Source organism: Lonchura striata, chromosome 4 (genome assembly GCF_050655825.1).
Source record: "Lonchura striata isolate lonStrDom1 chromosome 4, ASM5065582v1, whole genome shotgun sequence".
Taxonomy (NCBI): Eukaryota; Metazoa; Chordata; class Aves; order Passeriformes; family Estrildidae; genus Lonchura; species Lonchura striata.
In genome coordinates, this window is record NC_140706.1 from 63,232,769 (window position 1) to 63,259,739 (window position 26,971).

The 26,971-nt window shown below is 40.2% G+C and overlaps 1 protein-coding gene across 3 annotated transcripts; it reads right to left on the reverse strand.

The window, feature by feature from the left end:
* Positions 1–921: 921 nt before the first annotated feature.
* Positions 922–23,831, reverse strand: SMARCA5 (SNF2 related chromatin remodeling ATPase 5). Of its 3 annotated transcripts, none has more exons than XM_085578213.1 (24): positions 23,590–23,831; positions 21,229–21,303; positions 18,830–18,996; positions 17,803–17,903; positions 17,057–17,157; positions 14,951–15,130; positions 14,437–14,592; positions 14,204–14,335; positions 13,865–13,933; positions 13,390–13,499; positions 12,344–12,570; positions 10,737–10,858; positions 10,496–10,648; positions 9,161–9,293; positions 8,563–8,711; positions 8,059–8,178; positions 7,724–7,834; positions 7,073–7,186; positions 6,358–6,480; positions 5,006–5,138; positions 3,928–4,046; positions 2,633–2,845; positions 2,102–2,212; positions 922–1,215 (listed from the first exon to the last, which is right to left on the reverse strand). In XM_085578213.1, exons 1-24 carry the CDS (start codon positions 23,722–23,724, stop codon positions 1,150–1,152), a joined length of 3,120 nt encoding a protein of 1,039 aa, XP_085434339.1. In that variant the 5' UTR covers positions 23,725–23,831; the 3' UTR covers positions 922–1,149. The 3 variants fall into 3 exon arrangements, with proteins under 3 accessions (XP_085434339.1, XP_077639153.1, XP_085434338.1); XM_077783027.2 differs by having other exon boundaries at positions 8,563–8,707; positions 9,157–9,293; positions 23,590–23,748; XM_085578212.1 differs by lacking the exon at positions 2,633–2,845 and having other exon boundaries at positions 23,590–23,748.
* Between the last annotated feature and the right edge of the window lie 3,140 nt (positions 23,832–26,971).

Genomic DNA, 26,971 nt, shown 5'->3' on the forward strand with positions numbered 1-26,971 from the left:
ATTATCATGTTGTTGGACTTGCTGAAGAGCAAGTGTGGTTACTCACCCTGCTCTCAGCAGGTTTGTAAACCAGTCACAGACAAACAGAAACTCATGTCCTGTGCCACTAAGAACTGTGCTGCATTTGGGACTCCTCAGCAAAACTGACTTTTCATCATTTCTGTTTACATAAAGCTCCTGCCTTTTAGATTTGTGTTCTTGCCAGGCGAAAACTGAGCAGAGCTTATGAGCATTTGCTCCGTTTTGGTTTGTTTTTCTTAGTAGATTCCAAAGTTATGCTATATGAGATGATGGCATCTCAGTCAGCAGATGCCAGATACAGCACCAGGAAGGGACAACGTAGGGATCACTCATGCATGGCACTGGCTCAGGGCAGAGTGAGAGTTGTGAACTACAGCTGTGCACAGCTGGAGTCAGGACGAGTTCCTTTCACTCCAGTCACAACCATCTCTGCATTTAACCACACCTGAGTGTGTGAGAGAAGGGGTTGTTTCCCAAATTGTCACTTTTCCTTGTTCTGGCTTTGCGGTTGTTTGCCAACAGACCCAATTTTGCCATGCTTAGGCCATTCTAATGAAGTGCAGACCTCAGCATGACTCACCAAGCTTTCCTCTGGCACAGATTTTAATCAAAAAGTGTTAACAGTTTTGTTTCAATCATTATTCTAAAAGTAAATAAGCAGCCTTTCCACAAATTTCAAGGAACTGAATATATTGGTACAGTAAGTTCAGTAAAGGTAAAGCCAGAGGCACAAAATTTCCAGAAATAGAGTTTGAGTGGTGGCTTGTACCAAGAAAACACTACTAAACAGTTCTATTTATCATAATGTTCACAACAACCTAAGACAAAAAAAACTGGGGAATGACTAAATAAGTATGTATTGAAGTGGAAACATTAATCAAAAAGAGGTCACAAGAAGCCTTATTAATAAATGAAGACAATTTATTACTTCAAGTGTTAATGGTAAAAAAAATTCAGCACAGCTGTTGCATTTAAAAAAGTGAAACTACAATTAAGTACTATGTTCTAGTTCAATAAACAGATGAACCCAATGTTCTTTAAACCAGTTAAGCATTATACAGTACATCTTATGAAGACCCGTAAATTAAAGAACTACTTCTTAAATTTAGAGATTAAAAAATTCTGCATTCACAGCTTTAGCTTCTTTTTTCTCCCACGCCCATCAGGAGTGCCATCCATTTTGCGCTTCTGTGCCTGCAAGGTAAGATTTTATAGTAAGTTGTTGTCATACAGAAAGGTTGTGAGCAAGCAGTGTGTTTCAAAAACAAAGCAGACTGAGAAGACTGACACCCTGGCAACTTTAAAATTTGATAAACTGCAAATGTGGCATATGGTAAATATGCACATCTTTGCTGTTGTTTTTCATTCTCCAAATCTGGAAAAGCACGATTTCACAGAGGTAAAAAGTGTATAAAAACAGGTAAGGATGTTATAAAGCTTCCTATTATGAAAAGATATTTCTAAATTCCCATTTAAATGTTCTATGAACATGTCTAAGAAACTTAATCCATCACTATTAACCTTACTGATTTCTACACAATTTCAAGTAAGTTATGTAAGTTTTTGCTACAACACCTCTAGGCAACAACCTGAACAATTGGAGTTAAGAAAATGTGTAAAGGTCGTATTTTATTTACAAAATAGGCCTGCATATTAGCAATACTTTGAATTTAGTCAGCAAAGAGCGCTGTCAAGCAGATGTGCTGTTTTCCCAAATCTAGCTCTAGAGGCCCATTTGTAAATAGATCCGTGGATGATTTAGCAGTTTATATAAATCAAAATGCCAAATATATCCCTGATGTACTTACCAGGGTCAATCTATACAGTGTACCAACCCAGTGATCCAAAACGTAACAAGTTTATCTGATCCAAAGCATGTGAGCTACACTTAAGAACCTTTTTTCCTTTATTTGACATCCTCAACTGGACTAGCTGAACACTGACATGAACTTCAGGCAGCTTTTAACATTGCTCTCCAAGTTGCTGGTTTCAAATAACCTTACATATCGCTTGTCCTAGACACTTGGAAAAACGCTGTTTTCAAGTGAGGTTTTTCACAGAAATGCCTTTTAAATCTTACCGAAGATGGTTTTGGTCCACGTTTCTTCTTTTCTGCCTTTTCCTTTTCTTCCAGTTCCATGTTTTCTCTTTCAATTAGAGTGATTAAAGTATTACACCTCCTTTGCAGTTCCTGCATTATGCAACATTCAATCAGTACCTTACGCAGCCACTTAATGTAAAAATCCTCTTAGAACATTAAAAATGTTGGTGAATAGTAAGTGTTTCACTCAATCTTTTCAGAGTAACAAAGAATTAAATGTTTCATGATACTTACTTACTGGTTGGCTTCACAGGGATGGATTTGACTGCAGATGTTTGCTTTGTAAAATACATTTGTATTTAACTCAAAGTGGTAAAGGGTACCTTAGAATTTTGAACTACTCCTCCCATTTGCCATGGCTACATTGACACCCATACAGCTGTCAGAAAGTTATAAAAAGGTAAAGCCTTGTTCCCATGCACCTACCTAAGTATTTCAGCAGCAATTTAATTAATTTAATTTAATATTGTGATAGGCATTCATGAACAAAAAAGAGCTATATATATATACCATTGCAGTTCTGGACTTGAGAAACCAGTCAAATCTGAATTGCGGCGAGTTTCGGATACATTGTCTTAATTCATCATAGACATTTTCTTTATCAAATCCTAGTTTGTGAAGCATACAGATTAGGAAGCGATCCTCCTCTTCAGTGTAATTCTTCCCTTTATTAGTACCATAGGATATTCTTAGTTGGTGGAAAGGGGCTTTATATCTCCCAATCTGAACAAAACAAATAAGACCACATAAAGCTAAGAAATAGGTCAGAATTAGCACTGAAGTCTTTTGTATAAAAGAAATAAATCACATGAGAACAGAAACCTAGATCTTTAAGGATCTTCCATGCTAAGTCTTCACAAGAAAATGACTGTTAGGTTCAGAACAGTGCATTTATCAAAGCTATGTAAACTGGCAAATTCTGGTTTAGACAATAGACAGCTTTGTAATCTCTTGACTAATGGCAGATTTTCACTACACTTAAAAACAGGCAAGACTCAGGAACTGTTAAAGTCAGAGTAAGAGCAAAAAGGTGCATGAGAGTTAGCACATGGTTCGGCTGCCTTCTCTATTGAGTCTGACACTTCTTCCCTAGAAAACAACTAACTCAGCAAACCTGAAGTGGGGAGAAAATTCAGATAAAGTGTCTTAATTAACTAGAAATCTCTTCACTACCAAATACTACTTGGTAAAACACAGACAAAAACAAAAGCCTCCTCTGTCGGATTAGTCTTTTTTAAGTGCTCTCTCATCTCATGTTTCTAACTCCCTCTGTCTTCCACTATATCTAGCTATCTCCTGCTACTTCTGCCAGTTTCTACCTCTCTCCATCTCTCTCCACCTGTCTTCCTCTGTTTCTCTCTCCCCATCTCTCTACCCCTTTCTCTCCCCACCCACCTCTCTCCCTCTCTTCCTCCATTTATCTATCCCTCTATCCCCCCATTTCTCTCTCGCTCCATCCCTCTTTCTCCATCTCTATCCCTCACTCTCCTAATTTCAGTTACATGTGTCCAGAAGGAACTGTGCTCCTCCCCAGAGCCTGTACTATGTGGAGTTTGTTACACAGCACTCTGAAATGTGTGCTGCAATACGAACTGTTACAAACACCAGGGCAGACCATAGCTAAGGCTGTCATCACAGCACTTCCACAGGATGGAAAAGCCTAGGAAGAAATTGCTGAATGTTATGCAAATAGGCCAATGTCATGCCCAAGGTGTCTTCATACATCAGCAGCATTGTCCAGACAGGAGTCCTGCATCTCCCCTCACTGGCACCAGGAAAAAGAGCGGGAAACTGAGCAAACCCACCTTTGTATCAAGAGCCTTTTTTATGCTGATTCGTCTCTGTATTCTGGCTTCTCCTCTTTCGATCTGAGCCATGATCTTCTCTATGTCTTGGAGTTCATTGCATCTTTCCCAGAACACAGCTGAGAAAGGAACAACTGGCTAGTTTCTTATCATGCATTGTAAAAGTCAGAGGTTTAGCCTTAAAAAAGGATGCTAGCTGTTCCTTCCTTTTACCAGAGCTTACTGCTGTATAACAACAGATATCCCTTTAGCTGGTAAGAAACCTTCCTCCTTCTGGCTATCATGTGCTGCAGTATTACAAATGCTATTTTGAAGAGGGTAGATATAGGAATCTTCAGTTTAAGTGAGGCCAGAAAGATTTTTGTGTGCCAGTCTCCTCAAAGGAAAAAAAGCTTCTTCAAATGGAAATGGATGTAACAATACAGTTTTATCAAGAGAAGGAAGAGGGCAACTGAGTGCCCAAAGTCAAGCAAGTGCCTAAAAGACAATTAGGTGTTTAAATAAGGGGTTTTTTTAAAAGTATTTTTCACATTTTCAGCCTGCTCTATACCTTAAGAAATGTAGTGCCAGGACTTTGTAGCTACACTACAGTGGAAAAAAGTTCTAAGATATGAGAGGTAAGTAGCCAAGTGGACTCAGGTTACAAAAAACAGCGGTCACTGTATGTTCAATCATGATGTATTTACTGTGTTCTGCTCTCGAGGAGGTAAAGGTTAACTTCTCATTAATGAATACAAGGAAAAGGGAAATCTCTCCAGCTAAGCAGTGTTTCTCAGGATTTCCTTTTGCAAAAATTAACAAGAACTGAAGACAGTGCTACACAGTTAGATTCAGGATATAGTGAAGTGGGTCAGCAGGAGTTTATGTGTACATTTTAGTACAGCCTTAGTTACGCAGGCAGTAATGATGGTAAAAGACAGATCAACAGATCCAAAATACGTCAGTATAATTCTACCCCAAAAATCCTAAACAGCAGTGTAAGAAATTCTCAGCAGTAAGATGTTACCATGTTCTCAGGCAGCTCAGACGAGCCAAGTCGAGTTAGATACTCTCAGAGCTCAGTACAGAATTAAGTTACCTGAATACTCAATGACTTCCTCTGGGGTTTTTCCTTCGACTTCTCGTGCTATATTTTCAATGTCATCACGGCCCCACTTCTCATTGGCTTTGATGAACTGGTTGAAATCTCTCTTATTCCAGTTAGTGAAGCCCTATACAGCAATCAAGAGGAAACACTGCACAGTGGTACAGGATTTTTCCATCTCAGAATTTGATTAAACAGGTTTATTGAAATTGCTGGTAACACTTTCATCATTCCACAGTGTTAAACCTTTTCTTTCTCTGCAGTTTAATTTGGTAAAACTGCTTTTATACTGCAGTCACTGTAGTCTCTCCATTTAAATACTACAAAATGACTAGTACTAGTCCTTTAGTTACCTAGTAAGTTCTGTTAAGTTTTCAGCTGAAAAATTAGTCCCTCCTCCTAACAGTCTCTCTGTTGGATTGCTTTCTAAGAAAAAAAAAATTGCTTAAGTGAAGCAAGCAGTGTAATGGCTTTTGTTTTATCAAAAAGGCTCCCCAGGTGTCCCAAGTCACCCTCAGCCATTGCACCTGGTCATTCTACCTCAGAAGGACTAAAGCCATCCTGTGATGATGATGCTCAGCAGGGACACAAGTAGTACTGTTGAAGTCATGAGCCAAAATAGGCTCATTTCATATTACCAGTAACTTTTACAAGTAGTGGGAAGTTGCAAGTTCTGCCAGCCATGTTGTGATTTAGCCACAGCTTACTGGACTGTACTGATTCCTGACCTCTGTGATTCTGGTGTCTCCACAGTGAGCTGTTCCAGCTCATTACTACACAAGCAAGAAATCCTGTCCTGTAATTCCGATTCCCTGCCAAAATACAACGTGTAAATACAATAGCCAAATAAGGCATACCAGGCATTCACCTGTTTTAAATTATTTAAATATACACACTTCCTAATTACATATCTATTCAGCTCACACCCTCTTTTAGTGAGGGGAACTACCCACTAACCAGATGTAGTTTAGGAAAACTGACTGTTCAGACTCCAAGATTCATTTCCATATGGGCATGAAACTGAGGCAGAAGATGTGCATTAAATAATGTGGAATGCAGCACACCCAGCTCTGCAGCCATTCTGCAAGGTCCCATAGGAAAGTCAATGCCAGACTAGGATGCAGGAGAATCCAAGTGCACTAACTTGGTGCACGTTCCTCAAAGACATCCTATGACACAGACCTATGACAAACCTAATGCTAGAAACTTTTTTCAGTCAGCACCAAAATGTGCATATGTGTTAACTACGGCACATACCAACCAGTTACCAAAAAATGTTCCCATAATGCTGTGGAACACAAAACAAGCTTTGGTTTATTTCAGTCTCACTGAAGACCCAACAATACCTGGGTTAGAAGTTTCTCTTTTTCTTCTAGTTCTTCATCATTAAGAGGTTCAGCCTCATCAATCTTAAGCTGCTCTTCCTTTTGTGCTTGGGCTGCATTTGGGAGATCAGGATTACGAGGTACCTGAAAGGGTTTTGCACTTTTTAAAACGGAATTAATTTTTCACAGATAATTCTGTGAAACATAACTGTTAATATAACCTAATAATTTCTACAGCTGAACATGATTTTATCCCATTTAAATTACTGTAAAGGCTGAAAAAGTACATATTCTCCTACTGTTGCATTAAACTGTTCTATTGTGGGAATTTAGAGGATCCCACAGAAGGGCCTGGACCTTAAAGATCACCTCTTTTTCAACCCCCTGCCATGGGCAGGGACATCTTCTACTTAGACAAGGCTGCTCAAAGCCTTGTCCAACCTGGATTTGAACACTTCCAAGGATGGGTCATCCACAGCTTCTCTGGGCAAATTGTGCCACCTGTGCCTCACCACACTCACAGTGGAGAATTCCTTTCCAATATCCAACCTAAACCTGCCCTCTGTCAGTTTAAAGCCATTCCCTTGTAAAAAGTCCCTCTTCAGCTTTCCTGTAAGCCCCCTCTAGGTACTGAAAGGCTGCAATCTGGTTGCTCCGGAGTATTTTCTTCTCCAGACAGAACAACTCCAATTCTCAGAGGTGCTCCATCCCTCTGGTCAAGGAAATTTTCAGTTACCTTGTAACCAATTGTTTTCCTATAGTAGAGAATCTCTTTTTCCAATAGTTCAAACAGGCGAGGAGGAAAGAACTGGAAGTCCTGTACATTTGGCTGTTTTGGAGGCCGTGGAGCCTGAAACACAAAGTTTACATTTGCTCCCTTTCACATCCAGAATCTTCTTTTGTGTAAGAAGTGATTTAAGTTTATGAGCAAACAAAAACCATTATTGTTACAAAAATGCACTGTCTCAACTTGGGGAAAAAAGTCACACCATGCAAGACACACCAACCACCACAAAAAATTCTAAAAGTAAAAGAGCAGTGAGAGAAGGGGAAGAGAGGTCTTTTGGGAGGAGGAGGAGGTGTCTGGTGAAAAAGTCACATGCATTTAAATCTTCCACAGGAAAATTTACAGCTGCTCAAATAAGAACCAGAAAAAACTTGATCTTACCCTCCCTAACATCTTACACGTGTCATACTGTTCTTATGTTTTCTCACAGAAGTTTGTCTTAAGTCCTTTGGAAATTTTTTTCTAAATTTAAATAATTTCTCCACTTTATAAAAGTGAACAGAGCAGTTTTTTATTACTAAAGACCTATTTGTTGCTTACAGCTTTAGCCATTTACCATGTATATTCAAGAAAATTACTTCCTTTGATTAGTCAACTCACCTTGGGTGCTTTTGGTTCACTGACTCGAAGAGCCTCTCTGAAGTAAGCATCCACAGCATAATTGGCTTTTCTTTCTCTTTTAGGTGGCTCAATCCACTCTGTAAATGCCAACTATAAAAACAAAACCATCCCCAAAACCAAAAATTAAGTCTTGCAAGATCATTAGACCAGCTACAAGTTTTAGGTAAAATTAGATCTACTTCATTTTTAATGTTATAAGTCTTTTTATTTAAACTATTTTCATACATGACACTATATTATCCAGTATCTCTTAAATAAGTATGATTAAAACATGCAATTCAGTGCATTCCTCAAAAAGAAACTTAAAACATTACCTTCTGTTTTTCTCTGTAGTCTTCCCCTTCAAAATTATACACGCTAGATTCAGTATCCATAGTAAAATTCCTAAGGGAGCTTTCACCCATCTTTGAAAGTTTTTCATTCATTTCCGCAGTCTTGGACAGGGGATACAGAAAAGAACAGTAACCATTTGGATGGTACTTCATTCTTTAACATCTCATTCTCAGATAGAATGGTAGCCATTTTGGAAGACATGTCATTATTAAACATTTCATTCCAGAAAGGAGACACTCTGAAAGGTACTTCATTTTAAAACATCCCGTTGCCAGAAAGAAGAGGAGCCATTCTAGAATGTACTTGACTATAAAACATCTTATTGACAACATCAGAAAAAACAAACATGATTGAATAACACAAAAACCCTCTACAGCACAACCCCTTACTTCTCCAGCTTGGAACCAAGTTATCAACCAGAGACTCACTATCTTGCCATCATATTTAAATGTACATGTGGGCTTCCCCTTTTCAAACCTTCTCACCTTCTTTGCCCCTCTTTCCAAAATGTGATCAATATCTTCATCTGTAATCTCACTATCCTTTGAGGCAAACACATGTGTCGCTCCATGTCTGATCATTTGCAGCATTTCATCCTTCCCAAGTTTATTCAGGTTTTGATCCACCAATCTTCCTAAACATAAAAATGCTTGAGGATAGCAACTCACTAAAGAGTTTATGTTATGGAAAGAGCAATATAGGATTTTTCTCCCGCTTGTATTTCCACATACAAGCTATATATTACTGATTCCAAGCAAGTCAATTAAGGTTACCTTACTTTTCTCTATCTATTAGAAAAAGGAAAGGCATTCATTTCCCTAGTTTAAAGAAGAAACTGAGTGCTTTAAAAAACCAAATCTGACTATATCCCACTAGGGAGGAAAGCAAAAGGTTAGTGAGTAAATGCCTACTCCTACAATAAAACTAATTTTCAAGTGGATGAGGCCTTTGCACATTCTATTCAGAGCTCAGATGAGGCAGAAGCAACATTCCTACTGGCTTTTACTGGCTGATTCCACTATGATTTACAATAGGAGAAGAAGAGAATTTCATCCTAGATACAAAGTGCCTTCATATACTTGCCTTGCTGGATGACTATGGAATCCAGGCGGAGTTTCATTTCTGCACGCTCCACTATCCTTTCCTCCACAGTATTGTCTGTAATAAACCTGAACACCCGGACAGTCTTGGTCTGGCCAATTCTGTGTGCTCGATCCTGCCCATAACAGTAACAAAAAATTCAGCACTTGCCTTCCAGTATGACTATATACTTAGGTTTAAGATTTTCATTATTTCCAGTACATGAATTTACAAAACAGAACAGCACAGGTTACTTAAATATTTAAGTAACTATCCATGGCTACCCAAGATATTACATTTTTCTCTACATTGCAAGTTCAGGTTTTTTTTTTTCAGTAACATTGACAGTGAGTCTGTCTCTATGTGTCATGGCTAAAAAATAGCAGGTTTTGGGGTTTTTCATTAAAATCACACAGGGGAGAAGACTTGCATGCTTCTGATCTTAAGCAGCCTTCTGTAAAATCAAAGCATGAAGAAATCATCTCTGTGCTGACCAAAAGCTGCCTTTCTCAAAATCCTTCAGTAGTACCATGAATAGTTCAGGAAAACTACAATACCCTGCCTCTCCTGACTAGTGAAACATGAACCACTGTGAGAATCAGTGTTCTCAGCATACACCTGTAGTGGTAGCTGGTACTGCCTCGCTTGAGCTATTAGACATCAGTTCCATCATTCCTTAGAAGTAATTTTTGCTAGAGTACTTGAGACCCCACAGGTTAACTGAAATAATTAAAGACATTTCCTCTGAAAGGCCTCACTTGTCAAAAAAAAACCCAACAAAACACTGGCAGTTTTTAAATAGCTTTGCTTTCTTAGGTGGTCACCGAGGTCCTTGACATGTATCCAGGATGGAGATGTATCCAAATCTACTTAAAAAAAACCCCAAAGACGAGATCCTTCCATTACCATCACCATTAAAGCAGTTTTTGAAAAATTTAATTCAAATTTATCGTATTTTCAAAATGACAAGAAAAACAGTGCAAACACATTCACCTCCACTCCCCACAAAAGTGAAGCTTTAAAGCTTTATAGTTTCAGGATTAACAACCTAGATTTAGTTCATTTTTACTTATTCAAGTAGGCTATTTGCATTAAACAATATTAAAGGTGTAGCATACACCCAGCATTTCCCACTGCATAAAACACTGTATAACCTAAATGTGACTAATGACTAATGGTTCCACAAAATGGAAGCTGCATTTGAAATTAAAATTGGTCTTACAAATCCTATTGCTGTACTAAAATGGGAAAATACCAATTTATTTTGGAAGTACATATTTCTAGCAAAGTTCAGTGAGAAAAAGAAAAGAAAAACAAAATTTCCATCTGGAATCTTACCATAGCCTGGAGGTCTACTTGTGGATTCCAGTCTGAATCATAAAGAATTACAACATCAGCAGTAGCCAGATTGATTCCAAGACCTCCTGCTCGTGTACTCAACATGAACACAAATTTTGAGCTGTCAGGATCATTGAATGCATTAATGGAAGCCTAAATAAATGAAAAGAACGTATCAGTTAAACAAAATGTTTTACAAGTAGTATTTTTACATAAATACAATTCTTAAAATTATAAATACCTGTCGCTCATTGTGAGGAGTTTGTCCATCCAGTCTGCAATATTCATAATTCCTCCACATACAGTAATCTTCCAAGATATCTAGGACTCTTGTCATCTGACTGAAGATTAGAACCCTTGAGCCTGTTTGGGTAAAAAGGTTTCTTATGCTTTCACCAAAATGTAAGATTAAACAAACTCTCCAAGTCTGCACTACCAGAAAAGGAAGGAGGACAATTCCATATACTAAGAAGAAAAGTAGTCTGAATTTCAGACCCCATACTACAATGCAGGGCTGCAGCTGCTGCTGGCACAGCACATCCATGCCATGGGATACATTTGTCTTACTCTGATATGTCACTGTCTAATTAATGGATGGCTTTTCCCTTTCATTTTGTGTTGTACGCCACAAGAAAAAGTTTCAAGACACAGCAGAGTAAGATGTAACACAAATATAAAAACATAATCAAGTATAAATAATAAAATTTTGAAGTATTTGTTTGTTTTGGATTTGAGATCTCCAGAAATAAAGTGAATTCTTCCTAAGTACTTGTCAGTTTACTTTCCTGCCGAGAACAACTTGAAAAAAAAAAAAAAAGCAAATATTCAGTACTTTATGCATACATACTCAACCATTTCCAGGCTACTGGAGAAATATAAGTAAAACATAGGATATAACAAAGTTTCTACTCCCTTTTGTTCTTTGGACAATACTGAACTCTCTCAGTTAATACTGAACTCTCTTGTTTAAGATGACGATTTGATTTGAGACCCGGCCAGTATTAATTACAACACATCATAAATAAACCTCCTAACAGGAAGAAATCAAGATCAAAAAAGCACAGTAACCACTGAATTGTTTGGTTTTTAGTCTTGAGTTATATGGCCACAGCTGCCTGGATGACACCTAGATACAAAGTACAGTTTATTTTTATAGTACAGAAGGCTGAGGTTTGGACATAGTTTTGTTTTTCTTCAAAGTGTCCCCACTCACAAACTTACCTCCAGCTTCTTTAGCAAAGTTACTACTGTAATCATACTCAAAAAATAGTGAGTTAAAAATTGATTCCAGTGTCAAAAACTCTGTGGCAAGTGAGTTTTATAGTAATCCATTTTAAATCTTTGTCCCTAATATCAAGTAACTTTAAAACAATTCAAGAGTTCCCCCATGTCTGAGTGTTTATATAATACATAGAAAACCTCAGGTGCTGCTCAAAATCACATCTAGCAAGAAAGAGCAACATTTCACACAGGACTTGACTTGAACTCTATATGAGGACTCTGAATCTGAAATGGTCCTTCATGGAAAATCAATGGTGTGGCTAAAGTACTACATAATTATATTCAAAATAACTAATAAGGCTAAGAAAGAAAACCTAAAGTTCCCAATCAAATGATGTTTTTTATGGTCTCAACTTAGGATGAAAAAATTAGGAAAAAAATGTGGGATGAAAAAATGGGAAAAAAAAAAAAAAGAATCAAACCACTTCAGCACAAAAAGCCATAATGGGACTATTGATCCAAGCTGGTATCAATAATCCTGGCTAAAGTAGGCTGGTTTTTGCTCAGAATACACAAAAATATCACTGAATCAAAAAACTCTCAAAACCCCAGAAAGGAGATGCATACCTTGTTCTTTCAACTTAGGTAGCAATTTGTCCAGAACTACCATTTTGCCACTATTAGTGACCAAATGCATGTCTGTTGTGTAAGGTGGGCCAGGCTCTGCTCCATCAAAGAGGTATGGGTGATTGCAGCATTTTCGTAGCTGCATCAGGATGTTCAGCAGTCTCATCTTGTCCAGCTTCCCAGCTGAGTTCAGGATATCTATATCCTTCATCAGGATTCGGGTATACCTACAGCAAGGAAAGAAAAAAACCCTTCTGTTCACTCTAAAATGAAGTCTAAAATGAAGCTGGGAGATTATTCACAGGCTGTATCTTTTGGTGATGCAGAGGGAGGAGGAGGAATGGTTTGAATGGGTGTAAGCAAGGAAAAGACTGTGGGAGACAGAACCTGCCCTCAGCATCATGGCAGCCATGGGACATGGGTTGGGTGACATTCTTTTGCCTTTTGGCAAGTCAGAAATGTAGCACAGAGTCACGGAATCAACTGGGTTGGAAGAGCACTCTGAGATCATCAGTTCCGACCTTAAGCTAAACACCATCAAGCACTGGGTGCCATGTCCAGCTTTTTCTTAAATAACTCCAGAGATGGTGAATCCACCACCTGTCTGAGCAGTCTATTCCAATGCTTGACAACCCTTTCGATTAAGAGATTCCTCCTGATGTCTGACCTGAACCTCTCCTGGTGTAGTTTGAGGCCATTTCCTCTTGTCCTGTTGCCTGGGAGAAGAGGCTGACCCACTTGGCTGCACCCTCCCATCCAGGAACTGAGCAGAGCCAAAAAGTTCCTCCTGAGTCTCTTTTTCTTTAAACAAGAAATTAAGCAAGTTTCCTTAAGTCTTTAAGCAACAGTAATTGTCAAAAGCTCACCCTACCCTTAATTTAATCACGTAAATCTCCCTGACATGCATGGTTCTGGCATAGCAGTGTCACAAAGAAATAGGTATGAACTGGGAGTACACCACAGAGTTCCACACAACCTTCAAGTCATAGACAGCACACTCCTTCTGAGCCTTAACCACAGCCCAGTCCAGCACATGCATTAATTACCATTCTCGCTGCATTTTGCTGAGGCCCACATAAATTTTAACTTCCTTCTTTGGAGGCAAGCTTTTCTCCACATCAGCCTTGATGCGACGGAGAAGGAATGGTCGTAGCACCTGAAAGAGGTTCATCATTAAATGCATTTTGGAAACTGAAACACTGACCAGGTCAATGGACAAATCAAAGAGCAGATATTCTCTATAACAGATACAAGACCTATTATTAGACAATGTGGAAAAAAAAAAAGGCAACCCATATGGAGAAATTATTTGCTATACATGTGCTTTATTTGAAAGACTCAATGATTAGGTCAAAATCATCTTTCATATCATTCTGTGTCCTTTGACTTAATTTTGCTTGACTGAAAATTTGTGGAATAATCTCTTGCATCCTAATAGTCTATCATAAGAAGCACTAGAAGAACTGTCTTGGATTTAACTTATGTAAACATAACACTTGTACAAAAGGCAAAAGCACTCACCATATGAAGGCGCTCCACCAGTTTTTGATCCCCTAGACAGTTGTTGGTATCAAACCACGAATCAAAATCCTGTATCAACAAAATCACCAGTTTATAAGAGGCTTCCTTTCAAGGTGCAATAGTATCACAATGGTGAAAAATACAACTCTCATATAGCCAGGAAGTAAAAGAACAAATTACCCTATTTGGCCTATTTTACAAAAAGCTTTATAACACAAACATTTCTAACTCAATCTATCACTTAAAAGTAACTGACACCACTAACTATACATATCCAGGTCTATTTTCAAATCATGAAAACCAGCAAAATGAATTTGATTAGCAGAAATGAAGACTTACTTCAGCTGAGTTAAACACATCTGGCAAAAGGAAGTTAAGAAGTGCCCAGAGTTCATGTAAATTGTTCTGAAGTGGAGTTCCAGTTAATAGCAGCCGGTTGGTAGTCTTGAATTCCCTCACAATTTCTGATAACTGAAGGACATTGAGACATGACCAAATGTAAAACATTACTAGTCCCCACACCACCACTTAAATAACCCACATAGATCTCTTCTTCAGTGTAAATAAATTACCTTAGATTTTTCATTTTTAATCCTGTGGGCCTCATCTATAACAAGGTATCTCCAGTTGAACTTTTTGAATACTGACTTCTCTTTGATAAGCATTTCATATGATGTTACACAGACATCCCATTCTCCAGGCAGCAACACATCTCTCACAAAGGCAGCCTAGATAACAAGGTGACATTTGGTTACTGAAGCTCTGTCAAATTTAAAGCGAAAAGAACACAGCAGCACTGTTACAATTTTCCTATATCAAGTCTCATGAAGGCAGTGTCCTGCCTTCATACAAGGAGACTGTAAATCTTTGAAAAAGAAATTATGAACATAAAGTGATGAAGCACTATCTGGGCAACAAACAAATGAATTCTAAGCTGGTTATACTCCAAGTAGGCAGCATTGTAAGTCTTAAACCAGTACAAATCGAAGTAACATCCCTCCCCAGGAAGTAAAGGGAAAGGACAGCAAGATCACAAGCTGGATTTACACAGGAACACACAGGAAAAACTACCATATCCTAACTTACTCGCTGGTCTTTGTCACCAATCAAACAAACTGCTCGAAGTGTTGGTACCCATCTCTTGAATTCATTCATCCAGTTCTGCAGAGTGGACTTGGGAACTAACACCATGTGAGGTCCAGGAATGTTTCTGTAGTGTTTCATATAGCCAAGAAGAGAAATTGTTTGCAGCGTCTTCCCAAGACCCTGTAAGACACAATGTTTTAGAAAAAAGAAAACCTCTCAGAAAACCTTTAAGAAAACTCAAGAATGAGCTCTGAGCACAGCACGGAAGGTACAGAAGCCTGAATGAATGAGGGAGATACAAAAAGGATATCAAAGTCTTGTTTAGGAAAAGCTTGCAGGGCTTCTCACATTTCATTATAACAAAGTAGCAAGAGTATAATTTCAGAAACCTTGGATTATGAAGTTAGAATTTTGCCTTCCCTTTCAAGTACAGACAACTTGTTAAAAGCACAAGGAAACATTATTTCCTAAAACTTTTATTTTGCAGACTATGGTGTATTTAAAGGTCAAACTTTAAAAATTTGACTTAGGTATTCTCTTAAACTTGACATAAAGTGATTAAGTTAATAAATTAAAGATTCCTAAGGATTCTTAAAGATTTTTAAATTTATTATATATTTTCATGTATCTGTCATATTTTGTATATATTATGTTATTAAAGCTTCATATTGTAAATATGTTCTAATTACTTTTTAAAAGGAGGCTTCCACAGGCCAGAAATTACATCAGTTTCTGTGAGGAAAGAGCCAAACAAGTGTAAAAAACTGCATATCTCAAAGAAGAAAACAAATACTGAGAATCTGGTATAACACAGTATCTTCAACATATAATTTTAACTAAAACAAAACTGATGAAGTACTGAAAAACCAGATAATTCCTATACTTTAAGTAATTCAAAACTATAATTCAAATGCACAGGAATTAAAAACCCCAAACACCATAAGCACAAGTAATTTCTGTTTCTAAAGACTTTTTCTTCAAAATAACCAAAATGCACCGGGTACAAGATGAGGAAAAGTGTTTATAGGCTGTGTGAAATGCTTTAATAATTTCAAAACAATTAATACCTAAGAGTAAGTTAAAAAAAATTTAGTAATATTTAATCTCTTTTACACAAAATGGATATTGGAATACCACAAATCCAAGGGCTCATAAAGCCTCCAAGGTGTTTTCGTTAAAACAACCCTCTCCACTTAGCCAAGAAAAAAACCCTCTATTCATAAGCATTTATGTTTAAAAAAGACCTTGATGTATTTAAAAGTGAAGCATGTTACTGAACAGTAATTTAAACTCTTTTGTCTCTACGTTTTATTACACAGAAATTACAAGATACGGCAAATGCAATACACTGAAATTAATTAGACTTCAGTCTTTTGTTTCTTCTTTTCTACTCCTTATGAAAAAGAGATACATCTAAAATTATTAAGGGGACAAAAACACCTGCCTTTGAAACTATTACAATTTCTTCTGCATTCATCCCTTATCTTTCAGGAAAGAGAACAGAAAACACAGGGAAAAGCTACTATGGCCAGTGCCAACTGAAATGTCCATGGTCATGATGTATGAGAAATTTTAACACAGCTCTCTAGCTATGTCTATCTTTGCATCATTTTTTCAGGAAAATTCCCACTCCTCTAGCTGTTCTGTGGACATCAGTCCATAGAGGACACTCATATCCTAATATCTACACATGGCCCTAACAATAGGAAGTGTTTCTACATTCGATGCTCTTTTCATATGACACTCTCCTTGCAAGGGCAGCTGAAGAATAACATAACAAAGCACCTGCAATTTAGAGAGAAAGAAAACAGAGGACATGTCATTCTGTGGAACAACTCCCCTCCACTAACTTCATGGTCCTAAAGGTTGATGGATTCCCTTTCCATATTTCTGTTTTTGAAACCTGCCTGCACTATTTATTTAAATCAAAATACCTTTGATACTTTTAAAATTAGTGACTTTAAACACAGTAGAAAAATAAGACTGGCAAACTATATATTGCATTTTGTGTTATTAAAACTCCCATATATATACAAACTGCTGGACGAAAATGGCATTGTATTGCATGTGTTTTTAAGTGATCCTAAACACAGGCTCTGTGCATACCATTTCATCTGCCAGGATACCATTGATGCCATTTTCATACAGAGAAATGAGCCAGTTCAGTCCTCGGATCTGGTAATCACGCAGCTTTCCCCATTTCACATCTAAAAGACATAAAAGAATAGACTAAAAGATACACAAGAACTTTGGAAAGAATTTCACCACCTGTTAACTGCTAACTGACAGTGATTACCAAAGCTACAGAACAAAATCAAGTAATAAATTAATGTAACAAATTCAAGGACAATGCAGAGTGGAGACAGCAACATATTAATTTTGTTTCTGCAAGTTGCTGCAACAGCTTTGTTTTCTGCAAGAACACAAAGCACACAGAAATTTCAAATCCATCATCACTGTCAAAATCAAAACACAGTCAAACATTAAAACAACCAAATACTGAATACCATAAAATGAACTGGAAGCTGCTAGGTGCTTTGTATCAGAATATAGGTTACATAGGCAAAACCAGTAAGATGACAGACTTAACTCTTTACTATTAACTGAAACATAGCAACCAGATTTCTAAGGGACGAGACTCACTGGACCATCTTTCTAGCCGGAATGAAAATAAGCAGTTCCTCAATAATACATTTTGTACCATTAGCTAGGTACTGGATTTTTTCCTCCCTCTACCGTCCCACCCAATTATTTCACTGTCCTTAGAAAGTGTGCAAATCAAGTTAATTTTAAACATTTTGAAGAAAAAGTACAGGGGTAAAAAAAAAAACAAAAAAAAGAAGGAAACACACATGATGGAGATTCTTCAAATCGAGTGCAGACATTTGTTGTCTTGGAACTTTCTGTTAACAGCTCCTCGTCCTCTTCCTGCTCTGTTCTACGGTGCCGATAGCTGGAAAAGTCCAAGACAGTACTAAGTTTGTGGACAAACTGAAAAGACATCAAGTTGCTGCAAAATTAAATGCAATGTATTGTCACCCTGTTCTTTAAAGTTCTTTTATAAGTATTTTATGCCTTCTGATGTTTACATATTTCTACTGGAGTTTCTCATGCACTGTTCATGTAAATGATTGTTTTGCATTCTTCTTTGTGGGAGGAGAGAATTGATGGACTGTTGGTTTGACCAGTGTGGCTGGAGAGGTGGCAATTTCATCCTCCAATCCACTGTCACTTTCGGAATTCTATATACTGTGAGATCAGAAATAAAACTTCCTCTTTCTCTTCTTTTGGATCTTAGAGTGAGTGCGTGAGTTATTTCCGTGTCATAGTGTGACAACATATATTAATGTATATATTGCAATACAGAACATTTACACACAAAGAAAGAAAGTTTCTAGCAACATTCTTCACTAGAATTCATGTTCAGCAGGCTCAAATATCAGCCCAAAGTGACTGGACAGGGATTAATGTGTGCATCGGTACTGGCCTTTTACCTACAAGACAGGGAACAACACTGCATTTAAGTTCTGCTGCACCTGCCAAACACTGCAGCCACATAAACTGCAATGAAGGCAATCCAAATTTCTAGACTTACAATTCTCAAGCTGCCTGTAAGGTGTTGCATAGCGATGTTCTCCATTGGCTCTTACAATTTAGAGCCATGACTACCTTACTTTTCTGCCCCTGCTTTTCTTCATGCTGGAAAGCATCAACACAAATCTCTTGTAACTCCTTGAATTGTTAAGCAACCCTCAACTTACAGGTGGGCAGTTGAAAAAAACGGTGTACACACACAGACACGGGACAAAAGCTTAGCAAGTTCAACTTCCACTTTTAAAGTACAATAAAATCTTATTTATAGTATGTCTCATCACTCACTCGCCAGCTGACAGTAAATTCTGTTTCTCATCCTTCTTTATTCGTGGACGTCCAGGTTTCATTTTTAAAGGTGAAGTTGGAGTTTTCTGAGCAGCAGGCTGAATGAAATGAGCAAAGAGCTCAGTCTGCTTCAATAGATACTCAAATCTGTTTGCTCTGTCTGTTTGCTGGTGACAAAATTAAATGGAACAAGTGTGAGACATTTGAGTATGTATTAATTCAAAAGAAAAAGCAAACAAATACTTCTTGAATATAGATTCACATTACTTTATACACATCACTACAACACCAAAGAAGAAATGAGTAACATCAATATACCTGATGCTGACAGATTCAATACTCTTTTGTGGGGACAAGGCTCATCTTTGCTATGCCGCAAGATCAGAGCTGTGAGACAGACCTGTGGCCAAGACTAAAATCTGATTTTGGCACAAAGATTGCATAAGTCTGACTAGATAAGGCCAGACTCCCTTTAACAACTTTCTCCAATCAAAAGTGATAGTCCCACTCCTAGAAATTTTCCCCTACACATCACACAGAGGATTCTTCATTGTACTAATTCATTTTAACCGAACTAGCAACAATTGCTCTCTACTGTACTGGTGACCTGCCTACTCAGTGAGACACAGCACCTCCCTGTGCTGTCAGATAAGCAACAGAGTTGGCATAAAAGGAGGCAGTGAGGACAGAACAGCTCATAGCCACAAGCCAGAACATCTGTTTCAGTAGCAGAGACCTTAGATATGCTCAGCCTAACTAATCAGGCTGCCCCCTTTGATAGGAGCTGCTGTTTCTACTCTGCAAGAAAAAATTACAGCAGACAATATTAGTATCTGAAAGGCTCAGCTTCGCTGAGACAGGTTCCATGTGGAATCAACACACCCTGCCAAGGCCACACCAAGACTTTGAACAGACAATCAAGCTAAAACCAGCTTCAGTAACTACTAAGGCTAACAGTAACCACTGACATTCTGCCATCTGCCACAGCATAACCTGATATTTAGCAACTTGCTGCACAGCTACAGGAAGTCCGCTTTCTTAGTAAAAAAGAACATATGTTCCAGGCTTCTGCAAAAGCAATGGCAGCTCTGTGAGTGTTTTCCTCCTTAGTGTGAGTAGATCCTGCACTATGGAAGAGACAGGAAGACAAAGTATTAGAGAATAAAGAGACCACAAAAAAGATCTCGATGTACCACACAGGACTCAGACTCACTCTAAGGGTATTTTAAGCTTGAATGACACAGCTATAATCCACATTGAAATGGAAGTTTTTGTGTCTATTCTTCATAGGTTTTGTTTCTTTACTTTTGTAAGAGTTTCTGAGGTTTAAACTAGGTAAGATCTCACTACCATCCAAATTGCTGACCCTTATTTTTAAGTTTTTTTTTTTTTTTTTTTTTTTTTTACTGGCTGTACAAAACAGAAGTAGAGGAGATGCAGACTGCATTGTAGAAGGTTCCTCACTTTAAGACTTAAGTAAGGAATCTTCATCAAGTTTTGGTCCTGCACACACATCCCCACACTTTCTTTCACTGCACTTGAGAATGTTCTTTTAAGAGACTAAGAAATATTATGTAAGTCTTTTAGACAGCACACAGAAAAGAACAGGCTGTACTCTGCAACCCTGAACTATCCTTATACCAACAGAGACACTTTTCCCATTTTCTTTTTCAATGCATCTCTAAAACACAATTGCCCTTGTTATTGCATCTGTCAGAGAATAAAGGAGACAATTCCAAATTCACATCCTTCAATGTGCCACAAAGTAGCACAAAGAAATATGCAGAAGAGACAGGGTTATTTTCAGAGGAAAGAAGAAATAACACAGGAAGCAGCAAATTATAAGAATCAGTTTCACTTTCCTATGAAGAAAATTTCACTGGAATTCCAAACAGGAAGAAAGGCAAACAGGGAGCAACTGAGAAAGAAACTGCAATGAGATGGTGAGGAATGGGCAACTCCATCTCTTACATTTTATATATAAAAACTATGAAAAAATAAAAAAGAAGGAAAATAACAAATTTTCTCCTTTCTAACCTGTGAAGCACAAAACCAGCATCCATCTTCAAAAATCTGAAGACTCTAATTAAAGCTTCATAAAGAGATTCCTAGACAATCTTTCCAGTTCTGACCGAGAAGCTGAATGCTCAACTCTTTATAATCCCCCTTGCCTAGAGGATTAACTGCTCTACAGGTAACTTTAAAATCCTGGAAAGGAGAATGGTCCCAGAAGTGTTCTTCTGAATATTTTTTGTTTCAAGTTACTTAAATATTTTTTAATACCCAGACAAATCTTTATAAATCTGTTTAAGATATTTCAAACAAGCAAACAGAAAACTCAAATCTATTTTAAATAAGTGCATAAGTACTAAATGTACACAGTGCCAAATATTACATACCATTTTCTCTTCATATGTAGGATCTGTTTCCTGGATTTCTTTTTGCTTTGCCAGAGACGTATCATCAAAAGGCTCCTGAGATGAAAAAGAATTAAGAAGAAATATTTCTGAAAAAGAGAAGATACCCATCTAAAGGAGAACAAGCTCGTTTCACATTGTATCAAAGCAGCAAAAGTTGGTCGTAGCACCTGATGTGGATAGACAGTAGTCAGTTCTCTATTATTACCTATACAATTACCTGGAGATGAATCGGAGATCCCTGCCACAGGGTGAGGGACAGAGCTGAGTCTCTGTAATCTGATTTAGCTCCATCATTAAAGCATCACATCAATGTGAATGAGGGAGACAGCTGTGGTCCAGGAGATCAGCATGCCAGTTCTAGGGTTGTGAGCCAACCCCCCTGAAGCTGGCTCTGAGACGGACTGTGAAAGCACCAGCTCTAGGCCTGAAGCAATTTCAAGGTTTTTGCCAGATTACCCCAATCCCTCATCACTGTGTATTAAAAAAACAAATCTAAACAAGAATCCACACTGCACTTTTGTCCTGAAAGCTGAGGAGGAGTTTAGGAAACTGTATTTTTTTTTTCCTACATAGTTTACTAAATTAAATAATGTTTATCACCCATGGTACTACTAACAACAGAAGGACCAGCTGGCTAGGAGAGGGCAGTCTTCCCTCATGCCCTTCCTGCCAAATTCTTAACATACTGCCTTAAATTACTCTTCTGGATCAGGGCTTTTTCATCCTTGTCTTTTCTGTCATTAGGTTAACTCTTTGCATATCGTCTACCCATATGCATTTTCATCTCCTGTTGTTAAAACTAAAAGCAGTGAGATGATCCTTCCCTGATAAACAATGCTAAGGTAACACATAACAAAATAACTGTTGAAAGATTGAGAAAATGAAACAAATGAGATGCCGTCAAGTGTTTTTACTGTTTATTTGAGCGTAGTAAGTATGGGGCTAAATTAAATCTTTATCGGCCAATACAGAACAAAGGAACAGGAGAAGAAACAAATGAAACAAAGGCTGGCAAGAAACAGGATATTCGTCAGTGGGTATTTCCTCACAAGCCTCTAGCAGGTGAGGCATGTGGAAACAGAAAAATCCTAACACAAATGTTTAATTCACTAGTCAGAATATAAAGAACTGAGTGTAAGAAGTTATGGCTAAAGCTCTTCTGAAATCACAACCAAATCCTCTTACTCATCCCTCACTGGACTGAGCCAACACCCAAGTAAGCACAAGCAGAGGACCGTTGGAACTTCTGTTCGCAATTCCCCTTTCTGCCACAATGCCTAACCTGGAAAGCACAGCAGCAGAGCGGCACGGCCATCCGAGCTCATCATCTGCTGCACAGATGACAGAACCCTGCAGTTGAGCTGGAGACCAGGGAAAACAGTCCTTCAGATGCTCACGGCTCCAAGGCATTCCAACTCAAACTTCACTGTACGCCAGGAAATCCCTTCCCAAGGTAAAAAAAGGAACGGAATTGGCAGCACAGAGAGCCCTCGCACACGGGCGCCACGAGAGCACGCGTTTCTCAGCCTGCACACGCTAAACTCCAGCCTGGAAGTGCCCTATTTCTGCAGGTTCGAGCAAGATTAATTTCCCACAGTGCTTTGGCTACTTGTTCATCCGAAAAACATGGCATTTGCAATGTAATTTAGCACAAGTAGGTTGAACAGCCCAGCGTGACTCAGAGTACAAAATACCCAGCGCTGAAAGCAGGACCGACCAGTTTCCTGCTATCATTAAAGAAACAATGCTGCGATAGAATTAGCATCTCCAGGCAATCACTTCCAACCCCCTGAAATTTCTGGAATATATGCACCTGTTGCCAAAACAACCCCTCTCACAACCCTCGCACCTCTTTTCTCAAAAGAAAAAAAAAGGAAAAAAAAATAGAAAAAAGTTTTGAAGCACTTCAGCAGACAAATATCGCTCATGCGTTTTAGACACCGGGCTGGCTGGCGGCTGGAGCAGGAAGCGCAAAGGCTGGGCAGGGTTTCGGGGAAGCAGGAGCAGACAGAAAGCCTGGGGGTGCGCGGGGGGCTCCCGCCGCCCCGTTTGGAAAACAAGTGGCGTGCCTCGGCCGCAGTGCCTTCTTCCGCGCGTCCCAGCGGCAGGACGAGCGCGACCCCTCCGCGGCGGGGAGGGGGCGAGAAAGACGGGACACCGCAGACATCGCACGGCGCCGGGCCACGCTCACGGCGGGAGGGCGGCGGGACCGAGCGCGGCCCGGCCTTGCCAGGTGCGGCCCCGCGGCCGCTCCTCCATTGTCTCCCGCGGCCCCACGCGGCCCGGGTGTCCCACCTGCCGCCGGGGGAGCGGGGGGACCCCGCGGCCGAACCGACTCACCTCCATCTTCGCGTCGCCCCCGGCCAGGCCGGCGGCGCAGGGCGGCCCCGTCCCCGCGGCCTCGCCGGTGTTGGCACCCGGCGGCAGCGGCGGCGCGGGCGGCTCGTCCGGCCGCGGCGGCTGCCCGGCGGACATGATCCGCGTCGTGAGGAAACGGCGCCTCGCCGAGGCTCGGGCTGGCGTCCGGCGGGCTGCGTGCTGCGGACAGGCGCGGGCGGCAGCCGGGATCTGCCGGCGGCGGCGGCCTGCGGGTGTCGGAGCGCGGCCGGCGGAGGGAGCGAGGCCCGGCCCGGCCCGTCCCGGCGGGAGCCGCCAAGCCGCGCGCGAGTCGCCCCGCGAGCCCGCGCTCGCGAGACTTCCCCCGCGAGCAGCGCGCGCCGCCGCCGCTGGGGGCGCTGCGGCGCGCGCCGGCCCCGCCGAGCTCGGCGGCGCTCGGTGCGACCGCGGCGTCCCCGCCTCCCTGCGATGCACAGCCGTACGGGAAACATGAGTTCAGATCGCGGCTGGCATCGCGTTTCACGCCCTGTGTACGATCACAGCGTATTCCGAGTTGGAAGGGACCCGCGAGGATCGCCGAGTCCGCCTCCTGGCCCTGCACAGGCCATGCCCGAGGGTCACACTGTGCCTCAGCGTGGTCCGGATGCTTCTTGAGCTCGTGCTGTGGCCACTTTCCTGGGGAGCCTGTTCCAGCGCAGGCCCAGCCTCTGGGGGTAGGATTTTTTTCCTGACATCCAACCTAAACTTCCCCAACAAAACTTCAGGGCGTTCCCTGGGGGATCCTCTCGCTGTCACCACAGAGAAGAGCTCAGTGCCTATCCCTCCTCTTCCCTTCAATCTCTAACTGCAATGGGGTCTCCCCTCAGTCTGCTACAGGCTGAACTGACCTCAATTGCTCCACACGTGGCTTCGCCTCAAGGCCCTTCACCATCTTCACAGCCCTCCAGGAAAGGCTCAGGAATCACCTGAGGAGGTGAAGCCATGCTCTGGCTGGAGCCCAGCAGCAGCCCCGCACCCCGTGCGGGAGCGGCAGGGAGCGTGGTTAAAGCAGGTGACAGCAGTGTGCTATACCGTAAGTTACTCAAGAGGCAGCTTCAGGTTGCTCTATGGGCTCCTCATCTCTCCATGAGCTCTGGGTAGAGGGACTTGAACATTCACAGAAAGGGTGTCACACAGAGCCACCCTCTAAAGTCCCCTGCTCTCGCTTGCTCAGGTTGATGGAGCCAGGCCAAGTTTGTAGGCACAGAAGTACAGTTTTGTAACCTAAATACAACCACAGTGTCTGCTCCCAGCTTGAAGCATCGTGGGCTGCAGCCCCCTGCTTTAGGATGTGATTGAGCAGATCTACACCTGCAATGCCTCACAGATAACCTGCCAGGTGCCACCTACCAGAGCATGTATCCCAGAACCCTGGAGTGCACGGAATAGGATGAAACTGAACAGGAAAAGCTGCTTAAGAGCACTACTATTGCACTCCAGGTGCTAACAGAGGCTGTCCAAAGGGCCAGACCTGAGCTAGTTAGAAGCAAAACTCCCCTGACTGGTTCACAATGTGGACAGTCATGTTCTCCACATTATCCAAATTGCTCTATACATCTGCAGATTTGTCACACCAGTAGGTATTCCAGCAATATTCACAAGAGTTGTCAGCGTAGATGCAGCCACTGAGTGCACTCCATAGGTTTGTGGAGCTGCATCTTCCATCTTCTGAGAAACCATTGTAGCCTGGAATGTAGCAGCAAAACAGACCATCTTCATGATGATTATTACAACCTTCATTCCATTGTCTTTTATTACAGGCATCCTTTAATATTTTTTGAAGTTAAAATTATTAGCTTTGACATTTCCAAAAGACGGTGTCACTTTTTTTCTGCTAGAACTGCTCAGAAGAATAAATTCCCAGAAAATATCAATTTTCCTAGAATAGGATTTCTCAGCTAATCACAAATTTACTGACATATTTTTCCAACTCCTCGTTGTCCTCTCTTATCACAGATGAAAACTCTGTCCCTGAGCTTCGCTAAATGCTTTTCATTCAGGTACACAGTTTGAACTTTAAAAATACATGCGGCAGCAAATTACAAATTAAAATAACTGTGTTATTTTAGCCAGCTCTACTCTTCCAGAGTAGTTTTGTGTCTACTTGCTGTGCCTCAGCTCCTGCCCCTCTCCCAGAGCTGCTCCAGATAATGCAGTGCTCTCTGTGTAGTGAGGAGTGTAAGTCATGGTGGGAAGGGAGCTACATTCCCCCCTTCCCATTTTTCATCTTTTGCCTCCCCTGCAAAGCACACAAACAAAACCACACATGGAGAATCACTGGTGAAGGAAAATGGGGTAGAAGGCCCTTGGGAAGAAGTCAGGTGTTTGGGAAGAGTGGCGAGGATATTTCAACACCTTTGACACCATCTTTTAGACTAAAACTGATAGGTAGGATCTGGTTTGATGGGGAAGGTAGAAAAGCACAACTCCATCCAAATCTCATTGATCCTTGGCCATCTAGCAAAATAAAACAGCACCATGCCAGGGTGTGGGGGTGTTGAGATATTTGTGTTATTGGTATCAGAAAAGGTGAATGTTCACCTCTACTTCAACAGGCAAAATAATTGAAAAAAAAAAAAAGAATCTTGCCAAAAGTTAAAAGACAAAAGGCTCTAATTTTTTTTTTGAATTTTCTGAAGTCCTGAAAGTAGCACAGAAGACTATGCAAAAAACCTCCAGAAAACCAAAACTGAAACAAAACCCACCCAACAACAACAACCAAACCACCCCCCTCCAAAGAAACACCCCAACGAAAGCAGGAAAGAGGACTTTCCAAGTTAACATGAAAAAGTTCACAAACACACAAAACCATAACAGTCCATACAGAGTCCAGATGTGAAGACCTTAAATTGAAAGCAACCAATGGCATAAAGAAATTCATAACAGAAGTTACTGAACCTACTGAACACCTACATAATGGTCAAATGCACAGTAAAGGAAGATATCCCCTCTCAGCCACTACCCAACAGTAGAGACAACTAATTACTAACATGCTTATGAAGTTAGTAAACAACAGTTTAATAACAGATTTTTGTCAAATCTCTCAGGTGACACATCTTTCAATTTTGTTGCTTAGTTGTGCAATCATAATTTTAATTAATATTCTTTAGATGGCTCCTTGTTAAACAAGAAATTGAAACACCACAAGTAAAAGTAACTCTGATACTATTAGCTGTGCAGCAAGTATGCTAATAGGCATTGCTGAACATGTATCAAAACTGTAAAACTTCCCAAAATTTGGGAAACGGAAGGAGTGAAACAGAGTTGTTTGTAGTTGCTCCATGATATGCTCATTTGGGTTCAAGAAGGTAAGAGAGGGGTAAGAACTTGGTTTGTGTTCACATCT

Excerpts from the sequence above, each read along its gene's own strand:
- SMARCA5 (XM_085578213.1), bottom strand. The coding sequence starts at position 23,724 with ATGTCCGCCGGGCAGCCGCCGCGGCCGGACGAGCCGCCCGCGCCGCCG. Across the intron at positions 21,304-23,589 it reads GGGGCGACGCGAAGATGGAG|GAGCCTTTTGATGATACGTC; the intron begins GTGAGTCGGTTC and ends TTTTCATCTCAG. Across the intron at positions 18,997-21,228 it reads CTACATATGAAGAGAAAATG|CAAACAGACAGAGCAAACAG; the intron begins GTATGTAATATT and ends TTTTGTCACCAG.